Genomic DNA, 20,038 nt, shown 5'->3' on the forward strand with positions numbered 1-20,038 from the left:
GCCTCGCCCCCGCCCCGCCCCGCCGCGGGACCACAGCAATATAAAGGTTAGGCATTTGTGATGATTTTACGCCTACAGTGGCGGTCCTAATGAGAGTACTGGGGAACCGGATGGGAACGTTTTCCCCCGTGAGAACAAAGCACAAATTATATCAGAGTCCAGTATGTGTAGAGGAAACCAGTGCGAGCTCTTCTAAACTAGGAGGTAGCGCTTCGCTTCTCTTTTCATTTTATTTTTTTACAAAATGCGGATACATTAGAGGTGGAGATTGAAAGATTAGCTAGAGGTAAGGCAGGGCTCCGAGAGCTGAGGTCCTTAAGAGTGTGTACGTGTGTGTGCGCGCGCGCGCGCATGCAAGAGTTTAGAAGAACCGTGGGTGAGTGGGGCGAGAAAGAGAATAGGAGACAGAGAAGAAAAATCTGGAGTGCGTGCAGAAAAGGAAGGGGTGCCGGCGCATCCTTGGAAGCAGCCGCAGCGCCCTCCCCGCCCTCCGCTCCCCACTCCACCGTTTCATTCATAAGTTTCTTGTCCCGAGGCCCCGCCCGGCTCTTGCTGGCCGAGGACCCTGCCTCCCGTGCAGCAATTGGTGGACGGCAACAAAGCCTTAGCAACCAGCTCTTAGTGACCCGCGGGGCGCCTGGTAACGAGCACGGCCGCTCGGGGAAAGGAGAGGGGCTGTCCCTTTAAGGGATGGCCGCGGAGCCGTGAAAGTGGAGGGCGCGGAGGGAGGGCGGGGAGGAAGGTCTGGGGGCGGACCCAGGGGGAGGAGGAGGAGGAGGAGGAAGAGTTGCTGCTGAAAGGAGGTGGCGAGGGAGGAGCCGGGGCCGCTGCTGCCAGCCCGCGGGCACCGCAGTCCTGCCCGCTGCCGCACGAGTAGCCACGGGCGCGATCGGGGCCAGACGTCTGCTCCTCCATGAGCACTTTGGGCGCCGGGAGAAGACTTTGCCCGGCCGTGAGAGCTGGTCTGCGTTTCCCAGGCGCGGCGGCGGCGGCGGCGGCGGCGGCGCAGCAGGAACAGCCGGGGCCGAATCGCAGCGGCCACAGCCCGGGGCGTGTGCGCCCCGCGCGGAGCGGGCTCGGGTTCCCCACGGAATGTCCCCGGGGCTCCCGGCGCTCTGATCCCCCGGCCGCCTCCGCCTTCGGCGCCTGCTGCCTCTTGCTATCGGGCTCGGTGTTCGGGACTGCGAGCGCCCCGACTCCTGGGCAGTGGGGGAGCCCCCGGGGGCGGTGACCTCAGCTGGCCAGGACCCAGCCCTCCCCCGCGCGTACCTCGCTTAAGATGGCAGCGGAGTCAGGGGAACTAATCGGGGCTTGCGAGTTCATGAAAGGTGAGGAGCAGCCTCCCCGCCTCCTCCAACCCTCCCCCCCCGCCCCCAACACTTCACTTCTCGCTCTGAAGTCCCAGCCACTACCCCCGGCTTCCCCCGGGGTCCCCAGTGTCCCGCAGCCGCTGCGCGCGCTCCCAGCCCCTCTCGCCGCCGTCGCTCCCCGAGGACCCCCTGCTTCCGGCCTCTGTGCTCCGGGCGTCCCTCGTTCCCTCGCAGCTCCCTCGGGTGGCCTCTTCGCCCGCTCTTGGGACAGCGCCCGCTTCTGCCGGGCTCCTGCACCGGGCGGCTAGCGGGCATCCTGCTCCGGGCCATCCTTTAGGTCGCCTTTATCTTAACTCCCTTGCTGGCCTCGGTTTTCAGGAACCCCCCGCCCCCCACAATCACACCCCGTTGTCTTTCTTCCTTTCCTCTTCTTGAAGTCTCCGGAGCTGCAGGGGAAGGCTCGCCTCTTTCCTTTCCGTAGCGGCTGAGGTCTGGCGATTTCTGAATCGAACTTGCATCTCCAGTTCTACGGGTCCCCCCAGGTCCCCTGTTGGCCAGAAACAAGGGAGATAATGGAGCTAGGTCCCCGATGAGCCCCTCAGTCAGGTCCTCTTCTCGCCTCTGTTAATTTGTGCTCTTGAGTCTCTGACTTTCTGGGAGAGATCAGGTTTCTGCAAGAATTCCACGTGTTAATGGGTCTTTAAATGATGGGGAGCAGTTGTTATTTTGTTCTTTCGTGTATTATCACCACCCCTACCTCCAGCTTCCCTACTTCTCATATGTTTTCTCCCCTCTTTTGAACTTGTCTTTCAGATCGGTTATATTTTGCTACTTTAAGGAATAGACCAAAAAGCACAGTAAATATCCACTATTTCTCCATCGATGAGGAGCTGGTCTATGAAAAGTAAGTTTCTTTCTTTCTTTTTTTTTTCTCAACCATAGCTTGTTGGCTCTTTGGTGAGGAAACACTATGCCTCTCCGTGTCAGCTTTATTCACTTCCCCCCAGGAGTGCAAGTAGCAATACCAATTTTTTAAGGCTCAGGTGCTTGGGGAAAGGTGCAGGGACAGTTAACATAATTTGAACCTGTCAACACCTCAGTCCTTTTAGACCTCTGTCTATATTAGTAGTTCTTACCACCAGGGCAGACGGCAGCTGTGGATTCCTAACCCTCCCAGAGCAGGGCCAAGGAGACAGACACTCTGTCCTTGCCAGACTCTGTAATGGCCTGTGACTCAGTCTCTGAGTGTTTATGGAACACCCACAGAGTCCAGGGCAGTGTGTATCTTACAGGTGCTTCAGCTTGATGTCTTCCGTTGTCTCTCAGGATGTTTTTGTTTGTGCAGCTCATTTTTTGGAAAGTGGGAAACATTTAGCTGGAGGAGGCTGTATTCAGTTCCTATCTGTGAGTAAGGTTTTACCTGTATGAGAGATTATTGGGTTATTTTATGTGGGTGTTCCACACTTAACAGTATTATTTTCTTTGCCTTTGAGGAGTGCTACAGGAGTGCTGATTTACTTTCTTTGGTTACTTTGCTTCTGTGGGATTAGGATTTGAGAACATAAGATGAGTGTGGAGCTGTTTTCTGTGAAGGACCATTGGTCTACAGGAAAAAGATATCTTAATACTATAAGTATAGTAAAAATTTCATTAGGAATAAATCTCTATTCAGTAAAAGCGACAAATAAGGAATAAGAAGGCTGCATTGTCTTGATTATGTCATTTGATTAAAAGAGCTAGTGTTACAGAGTACTCTAATAATTGAGTTAAACATTTAATTTTACTTTCTTGTTACCTAACTGTACAATTAAATGAACATAATTAAGTGAGCCATAGTCACTCTACTAAGCTTCCTGGGACTTGTCCTGTTAAATGAGATTTTGACAGTTCCAAGGATTTGTGGGCACCACCAGGCATTTATTCTAAGAGTGAGAGTATTCTCGACCTTCAAGAGCATATCTTTTATTTGAGGGAAAACAATCTTTAATTGTCACTTCAGCTTGAAACTGATGTCTTCAGGACATTTCTCTTAGTGGCGCTGGGAGCAGGATGCTTCTTGAATGGCTGAAGTGAAAGTGGGAATGAAAGAGCCCTTTGCTGCTGCTCATGAATGCCCAGAGTTCCAGCAGCAAAGAGGTCTAAATCCCTGGTGTCAGGTTACAGCTCAGCTCCTAGACAGAATGGGGTAATGCATGGCCTGTTCCCTGACCCCTTGCACCTGGATGATGTCACTGCCTGGAGTGTTTATTGAGTGTTCATTCTATTGTTGAGAATATGCATTGTACTGGCTTTCTTTTGGCGAGTCCAGGGATTGAGGACCTCTCGTGAGGATAGGGGTGGTATATGTGCCAGTATGTTCAGTTCTGCAGTGACTGATGTGCCAGAGGTTGTTTATGAACAAGCTGCAGTCATTGAGGTCCGAGTTGCCCCTCTTGGGATTGCTGGATGGTAGATCCTGCAGAAAATTGTGCTCAGTGGTTTTTTGATTCTTGTATTAATAGATGAGGATCATTTTTGATGTGATTTTAATGTTGGCATTTTAGGATAGGGCTACAAATTACATTATTCTATTGTATTTCTGGTGTCTTATAAAGAAAAACATTCTGGAGAGACAATTCAATTTATATTGTGAGTTTTGACATCATTTGAAACTGGCGAGGACTCCAGTCTTGGCAGAGCATTTCACTTGGACTCACCCAACTACGATAGCACAGAAGTGGCCATGGTTCTCATCACCCACAACTCCATCTTTCTTGTTACCCCAACATATTACACTGGGCTAGATGATGTAGAGAATACAATGATGATGAATGTGCAAATTACCTTCGAGGAGCTCTAAGACTGATGGGAGAATGAATGACAGGACTGCCGTTAGAGATATAGAGAAGATAACTGCCACAGAGAAACATGACCCCTGTGCTGAGAGGGATGTGCAAGCCGGAGGGAGCACATCTGGGTGAGGGGTTCAGAAAAGGCTTCATGGAGGAGCTAAAGTTGTCTTGAAGGCCAGACAGTCTTATCGGACAGAGATATGAGAGGAAAGTTCCCAGAAAAAAGAGCAAGGATGAGGAGGCAGGCTCTGGATGATGTTGGGGGACTAGTAAGTCCTTTAGTTTGCCCGGTGTGTATATAGGCCAATGGCTATGTGCAATCTGAAGCTGAAAAGTCAGTTGGGGACAGATTGAATGTCAGGATGAGGAATCGCGGTGTCCTTAGAATGCCATGGGACTCTCCTGAGAGCTTTGGGGGCAGGCCATGGTACGACTGGGTCTGTACAAACTGCAAATAATGGCAAATATCTATTGAGCATTTAAATGCATGCCAGATGCTGTTCTTACTGCTCCACAGCTATTCATTTTATTTTCATAGCAGTTCTATGAAGCAGGTACTGTGATTATCCTTAGAGTGCAAATGATGAGAGGAAGGTACGGAGAGGTTTAGGTAACTTGCGGAAAGTCACAGAGGTACAAGTAGCAGAGCTGGAATATGAAACCAAGCCCTGTGATTCTGGAGGACATATATTCTTTCAAAAAAAATTAATATGAGACGAGATCAGGCGTGTTCAGGGTGGTATGGCCGTAGACTAAAAATAGCATCATTTAAGATGGATTAATTAGATAGGAGGTAGTTGAAGGCCACTTAGAAAAATTCTAGAATGTTCAGGGGGAAGAAATAAGTGCCTAGATTAGGACTGACGGCAATGGTAGTGGAAAGAAGGGATCTAAATTTATATGACTTCGTAACAGATTTGCTGGGTGGCTTGGTGGGGTGCTGAGGAAATGGGGGAGTCGAAGAAGTGCTTGAGACAGCTTGTGTCACTGTGAGCCTGCTGGAGCCGTTAGCTGAAACAGGAAGTAGGGCGGAAGAATTGGCTTTGGTGGGGAGATCAGGCATTCCATTTTGGTCAGGTCGAGTTTAAGTAATTTAAGGGATATCACGTGATTTTGAAGATCTTAAGTTTGGGAGTTTTCCCCACAGAGATGATGACGCTGTGAGAATGGTGTGATGTCTGGGGAGAAAGAGAAGACGTCAAAGTCTGTATTTCATAGGCAGGGCCAAGGTGAGAGGAGAGAGAGAGAGAGAGGTGGGAATGAGCGGCTAAGAGGTGGACAAACACTGAAGGAGAGAGGAGAAGGGGGAGAGGGACATAAGCGTGGAGTCCATCTCATCGGCTTCACTTCTTGGAAGTAGAGAATGAGAGACAATGCAAAGCCCTTAGAATGACGTGTAGTAAGTAACCTGGGTTCTATCTGTGGATGATGGCCTGTGGCGAGAAAAGATGCGAGTGTCATATTATAATGTACATGTCTCTAGGGGAAGGAGTATTATTAATACACATTATCACAGAGGGCCTTGTACTGGCCTGTTCCTGTGTATTTATTTGCTGAGTGTATAACTGAATGCTGCCTTTCTGGCTAAATTATTGCCTTGGAAATGCAACGATTATTTTTGAATCAAGAAGACTCTTTAAATATTAGGCTGTGGGCATTCTGGACACAGCTGTGTTTTGTGCAGATTTTTGTTTCGTTATAAAAGGGTGATAGAGCTGCACGATTGAAGTGGCAACCTTCTGTGAAGCTGGTGGAGAAAAATTTTAAAAGTGGCCTCATGGGTAATGCTATTTATTAGAAATGAAAGTGAATTTTATGCTCGATTTATAAGTAGAACTCATCACATTAAAAAAGGGCTTGAGCAGTTTTAGTAAAGTGTGGTTGATAAGGCATACATTTGTCCTTGGGTTGTGATTTCACAGATTAGAGTTAAAATCAGAGTATAGGCTAACACACTTGTGGGACAAAAGCGGCCCATAGAGAAGAAGGCTTTCGAAGATTTATCTGCCTTTGATTAAGCTACAAATAATGTGCGACTTTCTAGAAAGGCTCGTTCTTTTGATTTTGGAATTGGATCCTGCAATACAAATACAGGCTTACTTTTCATAACTTGGCTCCATTTTTTTTTTTTTTTTGGCTTAAAAGTTAGCAAAATAAGATATGTCAGTTGTTATAACCTTTGTGTGCCCCTCATAACAGCGACAATGGTGTAGGGTTGTTAATGCTGTGGTGGGTAGTATAGAAGGTAGGGTCTTTGTTTTCAGCCTTGCGCATTATCATTTCTTCTCTTCTTGTATTTGCAAAGGCAGGATATTGAAAATGCAGGAGAGAATACTTCATGGACATACTCTGGAGACTGGATAATAAGCAGTTTTTGTAGTGTTTTGAAGAATTTCACCAAATGTTGTAGTGTGGAAGAACGAGCCGCCTCTAATGAGAACTAATTAGCTAACTTGAATATTTAAATAATTTACAATGTTCAGTTTTCATTTAAACTGTATTAAAGCAGCCTATATGAATGCCACCAGGAACTTTTGGATAAATAATTTATAAAAGAATGATTTCTTTTATGTAGTCTGTAGCATAGGTTTGAGTAAATATGTAAACCTAGGACATCTCTGAAATACAGAAAAACTTCTCTTGCTTGGGAATATTTGTGGGAATGGAGTGTTTGAATTAAATAAAAGTGAGAAGAAACTTTCATTTTTAAATTTTTGTTTCAAATTTAATATATAGGAAGTAGGTTAATTTAATGGAAAGGTGGATGCCATTTAGGCACAGGTACACATACAGATATATATGTTCTGATGGAGCCTTAGAGCCATCATTTGTTGCCTTAGCTCTCATAAACTTCAATCGTATATATAGAAGAGGTGATCTGTTTGAATTCAAAGACAGATTTCACCATGGGAATCAAAATAAAAGCTAACATTTGTATTTATACTGTTGTGCCCGAGAGTGTTCTATGTGCTTTACACACATTAAGTCAGTTAATCTTCAGAACAACCCTAGGAGTTTGGTGCTGTTATTATTTACAGATGAGAAAACTGAGGCCTTGAGATGGTAAGTAGTGCCTGGAGTCATTGAGCTTGTAAGTTCCTGAGCCTGGATTCAAGTCACAGGCAGTAGGCGCTGGAGTTCAGGCTCTTTGGCTTCCAGGATGTTTCCAGTTGTCTTGAGCCTGTAAGGGTGGGGAGGGTGCAAGCCAGCTGTGCCCCTCCCTGGTGCCCTTGGCCCTTCTAACTTGGGTAGTGATGACTTTGATGACAAATGTGCCAGTGACAGTGTGTGCACAAACTTTATGTCTAGGCCATACCTGAAAATGTGTGGTGGTCGTTAAAATTTTTTTTCCCCTCACAGTTCCACTTTTGTGGGTATAATTTTACTTTTTCTCCTTTCAGCGGACTGCCAAAAGAAAAAATAAGTTGAGTTAATTATCATTATATGTTAACAAGATAGATGAAAACAGAAAGAAGCCCAGTTTGTATAAGCCCATGAAAACCGCTTTGTAGGCTGCCTGGTGAAATATTCTTGCTGCTCAACTAGTATAACTTGGATTTTAAAAGATGATAGGTTTCTACCGTCTTCCCCCTTTCTCCTTCCTTCCATCTTAGCCTTGTAAAAATAACTCAGTATTGTTCAGGGCCACTTTTTTTCATGTTCTGTTTTGTTTTAAGCATGTGCTTGAGTATGTGTATACCTGTGTATATAACCAGCAGTAATACATAGTATACATTATGAGGAAATGAACATATCTGTATACATTCACCAGTCAGTTCTTAATTGCATGACCCACTTGAGTCAAATTTTACCTTCTAGATCTTGATGTATTTAAACACTTGCTGTTTTGACCTCTTAGGCATTCACGGGAGATAGCTGGTCACTCATCTTCATAAGGACCAATTGTTATTCAGTTGTTTCAGTTTTCTTGAGATAAGCTCGGTGAAACTGCAAAAATTAACTGAGGTGCTGAGGACCCAGTTGAAAGAGGGCGAGTCTTAATCAGGCAGCCTGAGAGAGGGACCCGAGTGGGCTGTCAAAAGGGTGCCCAGCGGGGGAGCTGTCCGCTGGCCAAGCTTTGCGCCCTAGCACCACAGGGTGGCTCGTTTTGCTTGAAGTAGGTTTCTAAGACATCAGATCTTCTCATTTGTAAGTTAGTTCATAAACACATTCCAAAGCCAGAAGTAAATGGCTTTTACTTAGCCACGACTTAATACACCTTTGTGATTAAAAAAAAAAAAAAGGTAAGAGATGATACATTTTATGGGAAATGAAAAAGCATAACTTAAAACTTGTAAGTGGTTGAAAGTGGCTATAGAAGACACTAACATTAAAATTAGCACTGTGCTAATGCTTTGGGGACACAAATACATAAAGAAGGAAGTGGAAACAAATACAGTGCAGGGCAGTATGTGAAAACCTCTTGCAAACGTATGTCTTAAGAATCCAATAAAGGAAGCAATTATTACTGCCCAGGGCGATAAAGAGTTCACAGAGTGATGTTTGAACTAGCTTTGGAAGGGTGTGTAAGAGCAAAGTGTATATTTTATGACCTCTGTGAGGACATGTACTACCTGTTTTTGCTTTCCATTGTGTCCCTACATCCAGCACAGACCTGGCAGAGAGGTGGTGCTCAGGAAATTTTAGCTAAATGAGTGAGTGAGTAAGTGAGTGAAGAATGAAGGAAAGAAAAAAAGAAGAGATTTCAGTGTTTGGGAGTAGCTAGATTCTGTTGAGGGAAATATTTGAATGCAGAGACGTCCCATGTGAGGCTGATGATGGAGTTGGGGACTGGGTTATGGGAAGCTTTGGGCTCTCACTTCTGCTGGTTTGTGAATGGCAGGGAGACTTAGCAGGGTCGTGCTTTAGGCCCGTACCCCCACCCATGGGAGGTGGGGTCTGTTGGCCTGTGGCAGGATTGGATTAGGGATGTAGCAAATAGAACAAAAAGACCAGATGGTGAAGGGGCTAGAAAGGATGGATTGACTGTGTTTGATAATGACCAGATGAGGGAGTGTTAACGGTAAGTTCAAGGTCTCTGGTTTAAGTGACCGGGAGAAAGTGACACCTTCAAGTAGACCATGTATGTAAATCAGAAGGAGGAGATGCGTTTTGTTGCTTTGTTTTATTTTGTGGGTGGGGAGACAAAGTAAAATGGTGGAGCGGGGGCATCTACAATGAAAGCAAAGGAGGATCTTTGTCTTTTGTGATTCTTAAGCAGAAAGTAGCCAGCGCCTGTTCTGGGTATTTAGATTTTTACTTGTGGAAAATCTGGAAAGGTGGCTGGAAAGACTTATCCCAGGTTCCTTCCTGGCTCACTGATTTCAGTTGGCTTTTCTACATATAAGTGTGGCATTCATGGTTTCTTAAAAAAAAAAAAAATGTTTTTTAAGCTTTAGTTTCAATTTACTTAAGAAAAAGTTGATTTTCTTAATCAACTGAATACTTTCAGGACCACCAAAGAATTAGATATTGAATGAGAACCATCAAAAATATTTCTCTATTTATTGAAAACACGTAATATTTCCAGTCCTCAACAGCTTGGAAGCATCTGGTAAATGATCAGACTTATTTGTGATTTATAGTGAATTCTTTATAGAAAATAGCTTGTGTGAACAATAGTTTTTAAACAAAATGTTGCATTTGTTTATTAATTTAATATTTTAGTCTCAAAGATGTTCACATCCTATAGCTGAATTGAAGAATTTGCTTGTTTGGACTCATTCTTTTGTTATAAAATTTAATTTTCTTTTGAGAACCAAAAAAGATGGTTTATTTCATATTTGCTCTCCTCACTGGATATACTCCAGTCATGCATTTATCCGGTTTGTCTGGGAATGCAGTATTTTAGTGAGGCAGCTTCCACAAAGATTCGGAAGATCACGTCTTGAAATATCAAAGCATATTTCAAATATTCAAATATTAAAAATTTCAATATCAAATGCCCAAGATTTATGATTTATGAAACCTTTGAAAATGAATCTACATTTCTTCCTTCGTAAAGAATTTACCGATTAGCTTTATTTTGGTAATACTTCGACTCTATTTTTATGAATACACTGGTTGTATTCATAAACCATATCAGCTTTATGAATACAACCATATCAGGGATAGTTCTAGGGGCTTCTGTGGAATAAAGAGCTCTCTGTTTATGGTGGTGCCTGTTTGTTGACCATCTGGTGTCTTTTAGTGGTTTTACCTTATTGTCAGTTTTTATTGATGCCTAACTACAGTAGTTCACCCTTATCTGCTGTTTCATTTTCCGCAGTTTCAGTTATCTGGAGTTAACCGTGGTCCAAAAATATTAAATGGTAAATTCCAGAAATAAATAATTCATGTTTTAAATTTCTCACAATTCTGAGTAGCATGATGAAATCCTGTGTTATTCTGCCCTCCTGCTATCTGCCTGGGACGGAATTGTTCCTTTGCCCTGCGTATCCACACTGGGTACAATACCTGTCCGTTAATCACTCAGTAACCACCTTGGTTACCAGATAGACTGTCACAGTATCACGGCGCTTGTGTTCACGTAACCCTTATTTCTCTTAATAATGGCCCCAAAGCCATTCACATTATTTTTATTACAGTGTGCTGTTATGATTGTTCTGTTTTATTATTGTTGTTAATCTCTCACTGTGCCTAATTTATAAATTAAACTTTATCATAGGTATGTATGTATAGGGAAAAACATAGTCTATATATGATAGCTTGGTACTCTCTGCGGTTTTAGGCATCCACCGGGGGTCTTTTGGAACATACCCGCTACAGATAAGGAGGGAGTACTTACCATCAGCTTTCTAGGTGCTCCTTACTGTCAGGTTAGCTTTTGACTTTACTGTCAACGTACCAGCCACTAAGAGCGGCCTGCTCCCTATGATCTGTCTGATGAGTCTCAGAAACCAGACGTCACATTTCATTAGCCTTTGGTAGTATAAAATAAGGCTAAATACACTCTGAGACTGAGACAGTCTTATAAACAGAGCTAAAGGGCATGGGTTTTGTGGAAGGCTTTAGGAGAAATAGTATGACTTTATTTTTTGACTTGTGATTCTCCTCTGTATTCCATTTTGAGATTTCCGAATTGGGGCTCCTTATCTAACTGATTTCTTATTTACATTTTTCTTCCTTTTAAGAGAATGTGGAATTAATATAGCATTAGTCCTCGTGGTCAAATTATTGATTCTCTGAAATGTTAAAAACATTTCTAAGTGTGAGATAAAGAAAACAAAAAGGTCTCTTCTAGGAAGCTGTGGATGGCGGTGAAATAGTGCCTTTCCTGTTCTGCCAGACCCTTCACTAGAGGCAAATGTTAGGCTTATGTTCCACAGGCAGCTCTAGAAAACTCAAAGGTGAAGGTTTAGGATGATTTTTAACTTGGCAAAACTCTGAGATAGAATCGAAGCAGTTCCAAATGAAAAAATGAGTTGGGTGATGTATATATATAGTTGGGGCAAGTCTTTTCAGACTGGAGTGGGCCCCATTTGGAGCAAGCCGGCAACATGATGCAGGGCCGATGGGGATGGGGCGCTCCTATATCTTAGCCTTTCTTTGCACTAGAGAGGTGGACGATCTCACCATTCTCCGTCTCCCTTGCTGTCCCTTCCTTCTCAGGTCATTTTTGTCAGTTTCGTCTATGTGGTCTTATTTCGTACGCAAAACTAGTAAAACGTGTTATCTGATATCTCTCCCACATACCTGATATCTCTAATCTAACCTGGTGTGAAGATTAGAAGGATTAAATGGAAGAGGCAGTATTTTTGCAGATGAACCAACCACGGCTCAATATTTCATTCATTCATTTACTCAGTCATCTTGGGGCCAGGTGCTAGGAACACGGCAGTGAGCAAATTTTAGCCCAATCCTGCTCTCCTGGCACTGATAGTCCAGTGGGTGATAGGGAGGATATTCAATAAATATTCAGACACAGCATTATTTGTAAATCTGAAGGAAAAACCTACGGTTCTTTGGAAGCACATAACAAGGGACCTGACTTGCAGAGTGGGATGGGGGAGGGACTAGACAAGAACTCCCCGAGGAAGTATGACAAGAGCTGAGACCTACAGGTAAGTATATATTATCTAGGCCAGGAAAGGTAAGGTGCTCAAGGCCTGAGGCAGGAACTCAAAGAAACTGCTTTGCGGAAACTTGCTGGTAAAGAACTGAGGAAATGGTGCAAAAGAGAGAGTAGGGGCTGGACTGACCTGGGCCTCACAGGTATGTTTTAGGGTTTTGGTTTTAATTCCAAGAGTTTAGAGACAGAATGTGATCATCGCCGGGTTTTAGAATATTTCTTTTTCTTTTCAGAGCCTCAGTTGCTTTACGAAATGTGGGAAAGGCTATTCTTTTATGTACAGGGCATCAGTCATCCTTACGTTTCTACCGAAGCCATGTGTACACTGCGCAGCTGTCTGGCCTTCAATACCTGCCATTGAAAAGAGGTGTTAATTTACAGTGCTTGAGAGTGTTCCGTGGGAGTAAATTTTAATCTTCTTAGTGCATTCCTGAAGTCTCCTCTTCATTTTATTAATCTAGGTCTGGAAGGGTGAGTCTAGAAAGGGGTTGTCATTAATTGGCTGGCTGAATGAGGAAGTCACAGAATTACAGACCGTGTTGCTGGAAGGTTCCTTGGTACCATCTAGTCTGTTCTTTGGCTTTTGAGACAAAGTGGCAACACTAACCTGTTTTATAGAAGCAGCAGCTGAAGCTTTGCATGATCCTGCTACTTGTCTAGAAATGTCCAAACCTACAGAGAATTTTTATAAGAATTTGTTTGAGACAAACCGATGACAATTGCCAGGAAGCAAGATCTCAGATGCTTCAGAGAATGACATTTCACAGTTTCTTTTATGCATTTGAGATTAAGGAGGGAACGTAAGGAAGATTACCTGAGGGCTGGAGAAAGCCAGGTGGATTCCAGGATAGTTATGGTCATGCACTTTCTTGAGGGCAGTTGTGGCTTATTTCAAAGGTGTGTTCACCTAGATGCACCAAAACAGTGCACAGGGCTTGCTTAAAGCAAATGCAAACCTTTTACTAAAACAGCGATATGCCTGGGGTGTGACTCCTCACTCCGTCTGCCCAGTTAGGAATTAATGATCAGATCACCCCGGGAAGCTACTTTCTGCAGCACCCCTTTTTTGTCCGCAGCACTAAGTGGAGAAGGGTTCCTCATACTCCCGGTGTCGTGCACCCGGACATCCCTAAAAACTCAGACACTGTACCAAAGGACAGGAGTGAGAGTTGTTGTGGGGTTCGCTCCTTTCTTGGTGATCTCAACACGTGTTGAACTTTATGCAGGTCAGTAAAGAGTAATGATGCCAAGCTTCCTGATGTAGGAAGCTGCTTTCTGTCCCGTAACTTTGTCTTCCAGCTGTGCGGAAAGCATAGCGCATTTCAGGAAAGAAGCTGTGAGGTTCTTCGCCTTCGCCCTGGAGACATCTGAGGGAAATACCTTCTGTATCAAGAATCAGCACGTTCTGTATCCAGAGCCAATACCTCCAGAGGGCAGAATGCGTCATATAGGGCCAGCAGCCCTTGAGAAACATTTGACCTGTTGAATGGGTCATCCATTATGGATAACTAGAGTCATAGACTCTCTAGACTCTGTAATATGATGTATATAATTACATATGATAATATATGTCTATAATATATCTAATAATATATCTAATACAATCACATATAATAGTCTATAATATATATAATGGCCAGAAATGTGATGTGATGTGATATGACATAATATAAATAATATAAGTAATATAATATAACATAATATAATATAATGTAAATCAGGAAAGAACTTTAGAAGCCATCTAATTCAGTAGCTTCATTTGCTAGATAAGGATGTGGCATCCCAGAAAGGCTAAGACACGAGTCCAGGGATGTTGAGTGATCGAGTTGGGGCTGGACCCCCTTGCTCCCCAGTGGTCTTTAGTTTTCCATCAGGTTCTGTGTGACTGGTGTGGAGCCAGGATGCTTCGTAGATGTGCAGATTTTCTTCCCCAGGAAGTCAACCTCAGTGTGAGACTGTGGTTTGTTATGTTGTAAGGGCTTGAGCAAAAACTCGGACTATACTTTGATCTTAGATTAGTGTTTGCTGAGCAATTGAGGCCTTTTTGAAATTTGATTATTATGAGTTTCAGCCATGTACAGCAATTTTTTCATCTGACCAGGGGGTACCGATGATAGCTCAGGGCTAGGGAGAATATTAGGTGGTATGTGTAGCCCAGAGGGCTGTGCTGATTAATTTCACCAAAATTTTACACGTACACACACATATAATCTCACTGTGCTTTGGAGGCTACTGCTGTTCGCATTTATCACATTGTAATAATATGTTTACTTGTCTTTTCAGTGGTGGTAAACTCCTTGTGGGTGGGGAATGGCGGTCAGCATGCTTTCAGTAAATACTAGAGTGAGCGAATGAATTAATAGACAAAAAGTGCCAGCAGTGTTGGTAAAAAATTGAGGAGTTGTCATGCCGAATATAATCAAATAGAGCTTTTTCATCCTATTTATAAAATAGTTAAATTTTTTTGTTTTTGTATGTCAGCACTATGATTAATATGTTAACTTGTAGTATCTTGCTCAGAGAAGGTGGTCACACTTTTGTTGAATGAATGAGTATTGCTTGGAATGTAGCTTATCGTTCTGCTGAATTGAAAATTTTCAAACGAAACTTCTGATATGTAAAATGTGCTTTAAGCGATGCTTTAAGCAATGATTCCTCTGGGAATGGACCCACTTAATTTAGAGTTTGTTTGAAAAACCCATCACAAAATAACGAGACATCATAAACTTCATAAATCTTGTGAGAAGAGCTAGACATGCTGGGTACAGCAGAAAGGTTTCTAGGCCCAGCTTCTGTTTCCCTAAAAATCTGCAGGACCAACACTGTGGGCAGTGGGTGACCCTGTGGACAGTGGGTGGCCTGGGTAAACATTTGTTCTGATCTTTGGGCTCCCATTTATTTTTCTTCCCCAGAAGGAGGCGACTATCTTTTTTCTCCCCTCCCCACTTGCGAGACTCCTGTAAAATTTGATTTTAGATATTTATACTTACTGAATAAAAGACAGATTGGCTGATTTTCACTTAATCATGAGTTTCATCCTAGTGATGGACGCATAATTTGCTAACCTTACAAGAAGAAATTTACCCATAGGTGAGGAGGATTCATTGATTCATTGATTCATTCATTTGGAGGGGAAGCGGAGGGAACTCGGAAATAACAAAATATACCCATGGTTTTTATGCCCAAACGAGACCTTATTTTCCTTCTCTCCTCTTCTCTTCTCTTCTCTGCTTGGCTGTGGCTTGTCCTGGGAATTGCCAGAATGGAGAAGGCGCTATCCAATGTAGTTAACTTGAGGCTTGGAGCTCACCGAGCCCTCAGGTTTCTTGGTTGTGTCTCTACAGGGCTTATCTCTCCCATTTCTCCTCCCTTTTCACTGTCCTCAGGTTGATGACCTTCCATTTTCTTCTACTCTGAACCCCATTCTTTCATTCTTTTGCTTTGGTTCCAAATTGCTCAAATACATATATTACACTTCCTAGCACGTTTGACTTATTTCAATTGATATTAATTTTTGTGTTTTAATCTTTCCTGCTAGCTAATGGTCTGGCTGATAAATGTGTTTCCATTTCCCCCCACCTCTGGCAAGGAAGGTTCTTACAAAGAAGAGTGTTGCTGTTGGAAGGTGTCTTCTTTATTCATGTCACTTTTTTTATACCAAAGTTAGTGATAACCCAGCATGATGTGAACAGCTATGCCCATTTTTTCCCCAATAGTCTTGACATTTTCAGAAATGTATTTAGCTAGTTAGAAAACAATATAGATATATAAAACTATATTTTTATAAATGCATACATATTCTTAGAGCTATGTGCACTACAAGAAAGGACATATAAAATTATCTGAAGATTGAATTTATTGGCCTTATATTTGTCTGTGGCAATTCTGGCTTTTGAAGATCTATTCTAAGTTGCTCTTGGCTCTGCAAAGGTTTTGACTGAATTTCTTAGTGTGCCTTGAAGCCCACCTCTCCTTTTGTGAATGAATATGAAAGCTGGCTCATTTGAGGTTCACGATATTGTGAGGTGGGAAACCCTCTGGGTTAAGATCGCTTGTTATTCATCTACCCTCAACCTGGAGCTGTGGCCAAAACAGACGTATTCCTTCTTCACTGTAGCTGTCCAATGTTCTTAGAGCAGCCTGTTTTCTGTTTTTTGTTTTTTTTTTTGATGGGTGGGGGGACAGTTAAGGGGAGTGGGGACCAGATCCTCTTTCATTTTTCTATCTATCCTCCCCTGTTCTAGGTTCTAAACTAGCTAGTTGGAAATATGACCCCTTGAACAGAAGGCGACAAGAATCACCAGGGCCTAATCTCACTGTCGGGCCCCTGGAGGGGAAGGATCTGGCCTTCAAACATTTTGTCTCTACCTCACTCCTGGTACTGGGCAATTTCTCTAGTGTTTTATAGTTATTTTAGCACATATGTCATCTTTTCATTTTGATCATTTCTGTCCATCAGCGCAGAACTCTGCAGTGATGGAAATGTTCTATATTTGTATTGTCTAGTTCAATAGCTATCAGCAGCGTGTAGCTTTCGAGGACTTGAAATGGGTTTGTATGAATTTTTAATTTATTTAACTTTAATGAATTTAGATTTAAATAGCACGTGTGGCTACTGGCTACCATATTGGAGAGTACAGATTAATGTAAAGATGAGGTCTGTATTTGATTTACTTTCTCCTGTGTTATTGGAGTATACCAATTTATTTCCCAGCGTTTGGTGAAACAGCTGTGTTTTTTAACCACATTGCATCCAGACTTACACATGGCTGAGCTGACTATACGGTTAGAAACTGTACGGTTAGAAGCTTTGAGTTTGAAATTGAAGTAGGCTTGTAATGGTTAGTATGAAGCTGGAATTTGTTCAAAACGAGTTTAACAAGCTGAAACTACTAAAAATGCTAGATTAACCTTAAAGTTCTGTGTCAGTATTCATGTTAAAGTAGAAAAAACAAGGTGTACTAGTCAAGCATGTTGCTTCTGGTAACCCAAAGACAAGGAGATCTCTGTGATGGACACAGGCTACCTTAATTAATGCCATATTGTGGTAGACGTGTATTTGTAAACTCTTCATTTTAGTTCCTTTAAATGAATTCTTGTTGACAGGCCTTGGACTAGTCAGTAATTAGGTGTTATAGGCATAGTACATTTTGGATTCATGGGTGTTTTGTTTATACTTACAGCACAGCATCGCACTGGGAACTTTAGAAATAAATCAAGAACTTTTTATTTCAAATAATTGCAAGTGTCTTTTTTTTTTTTTTTGAAATTTACTGTTATGAAACCAGCAGACAGAGGCAGGGACAGCTAATTTTGGTGTTAGTTTGAAAATATTACCAACTTGTCTAACACAAATAACATACACACGTTGAGTATTTTTATGTAAGGCATGTTGTTACTGGCAGATTTGATGTAGTGTATTGATGTTATCTATGATAGTGTAACTTGGGTAGCGGAAAAATGAAATCAAATGATTCCCTCAAAATAAAGGCTTTTTAAAAAACAACTTGATATTTAGTAAATATATGATCTAGGGTGAATTGGAATCGAGCCTCAGAATATCCATAATGAAGGCTTATTTGTTGAAGAAAATATTATGAATAAGACATTCTAAGCATATAAAGTGTGAGGTACAGTTCCTGAGTGAGAGGCTTATACTGTAGTTGGGCAGGTAGGATCTACATTTAAAAGGATAATTCATAGTATGGACAGTATGCATAATGGTGAAGAGAGGCTCGAGTCTAAGTTCTGGAAACTGAGAGAAGCACAGTGTTTTCTCAGGATGGACTGCAGGGTGATTAGGCAGGGAGAGAGCGAATTCAAATAGTGAAGATGTATGATGGAGAGGATTTGGACTTTGTTGCTAAAGTGGGAATGGAGAAGGAAGGGATAACTTAGAGTAGTAGTTTATTTGATGTCTGAAAATCAAATTAATATTTATTGGTTGCCCTTCTGTGATTGTGGGGTTTTATGTCTAAGTGACTAGGAGAAGCAAAATGTTTTTAGTTCGGCAGGCTGATTTGAAGGGAGGATGGGTTGAGTTTTAGATATTTTGAATTCCAGATAATGAAGGACCCTGTAGATGTGAGGTCCAGCGGGTAGTTGAAGATGGAAAAGACCGATGCTGGGTCTCCAGTTAGGAGCCATCTGTTTTCCATAAGGTTATCAATGAGACTCGTGGTAGTGGGTGATCTGCAGACGGATGACCGCGCCCTGGAGATGCCAGTGTTTGGAGAGAGGAAGATGAGCCAGTGTGTCGTGGAGTGGAGAAAGTCCAGGAGAATGAAACAAAGACCTTCGGGTTTAACGTGCTCGAGAACCGAGAGCGAAGTTTGTGTGGAATAGTTGGAATTGGAACCCAGAGCACACGAGCTTTGTGGTTAAGTGGATGATAGAGAAAGTGCAGGCCATGTGTGTGTTATGTTGGTGTTTTTCATTGCCTGCTTTTCAATTTTTTGGAGAAGTTACAAGAAATAGGCATTGGAACGAAGGGAAAAGAGAAATATCTTCCAAAATTGGATGGAAGCTTTCCTCACAACTTCATACCAATCAACACATACCAATCATAATCCTCAATCTTAATCTGATGGCATGCTTCTACAGTATAGGAGGTTAGGAAGCACATAAAACAAATGGTAAAATGTACAGTTTGAGAACTGACAGTGTGCTTCAGAAATGTATCTATAAATAATTTAAAGATTATAATTAATGTTTAATAGACTAGGTAGAATAAAAATAATTTAAATATCAAAGTAACATAGGCAAAAAGAAAGTAAGTACCATTGTAGGCTCTGTAGTTATATTAATTTCTCCCCCAATAGGGAAATCCAATATTAATCCTATATAATTTTTTTGGTGGTTGTTGGTTTAATCTTTGTTTATTTAATTATTTTTTCAAGATATTTCTTTTTTTTATTTAAGTATAGTTGGTATACAATTTTATATTAGTTTCAGGTGTATAATACAGTGGTTCAATATTTATATACCTTACAATGTGATCTCCTCACTAAATTCAGTGATCTCCTCACTAAATTCAGTGCCAACTTATCACAATATTATTGACTATATTCCTGAAGATAATTGAAATTCTATTGCAATTTTAGTGAAAATAAAAATGAACATTGATGTTACTGAAAATTACATTTTTACTAACTACTTTTTAAAAACATCTCAGTTTCTATGCAGATTTTGGACCTCTGAATTTGGCAATGGTGTATAGATACTGCTGTAAACTGAACAAGAAACTAAAAGTGAGTATTGTGATGATGCTTATATTTTGGCATTAAAAACTTGAACTGTGTTATCTGACCAATAGGAGTGCTGTGCACATACCATTTAGTTAGGTAATTTTGATCTTTTGAAATTGATGTGAGTAGTTCCCCTAGAAGTTGAAATTGATCCTCCTAATTACCCCACAAAGGACATGTTAACCTCTTTCATTTTTCAGGATGAATTGAAAGATGAGCTGAATGAAGTCATTGGAATAGTGAGCTAAGAAAGAAAGCACACATCCTTTCAGGTTGTCGTTAATGAGTCTATCAAATTCCCTCCTAGGATGATTTTTCTGAAGCCTTCAGGTCAGCGTCTAGATGTGGTTAACCAGGTGATGAAGGGACTTGTTATTGCTCAGCAGGAGCTCTGGAGCATAGCTTTTGCTGTCTGATCAAGACAGGAATTTTTGCATACCTCTCTATCATTTCTGTAAAGTTAACAGCCAAGTAAGATGGATGAAGTAGCAGTGATAAGAGCATGGACTCTACCTAAGACAGAATTTGGGTTGGACATTCAGTATTCATCTATATTTTTAATTTTACATATGGCTTTTT

General features: G+C 41.9%; 1 protein-coding gene across 6 annotated transcripts in view; it reads left to right on the plus strand.

Annotated features, from left to right (window-relative positions):
* The first annotated feature begins 787 nt into the window (after positions 1-787).
* The window catches only part of CDC14A (cell division cycle 14A), a 133,471-nt gene continuing 114,220 nt past the window's right edge, over positions 788-20,038 (plus strand). For 3 of the 6 annotated variants that reach the window (XM_015595555.2, XM_006919565.3, XM_025052223.1), the window contains exons 1-3: positions 789-1,328; positions 2,124-2,214; positions 19,387-19,462. In XM_015595555.2, the coding sequence (XP_015451041.1) occupies positions 1,280-1,328; positions 2,124-2,214; positions 19,387-19,462 (216 nt within the window). In that variant the 5' untranslated portion in view covers positions 789-1,279. Of the gene's footprint in view, positions 1,329-2,123; positions 2,215-18,402; positions 18,543-19,386; positions 19,463-20,038 lie in introns of those variants that run through there. The other 3 variants (XM_015595556.2, XM_025052222.1, XM_025052221.1) reach the window with 2 other exon arrangements.

This window comes from Pteropus alecto, unplaced genomic scaffold (assembly GCF_000325575.1).
Source record: "Pteropus alecto unplaced genomic scaffold, ASM32557v1 scaffold106, whole genome shotgun sequence".
In the NCBI taxonomy this organism is placed as follows: Eukaryota; Metazoa; Chordata; class Mammalia; order Chiroptera; family Pteropodidae; genus Pteropus; species Pteropus alecto.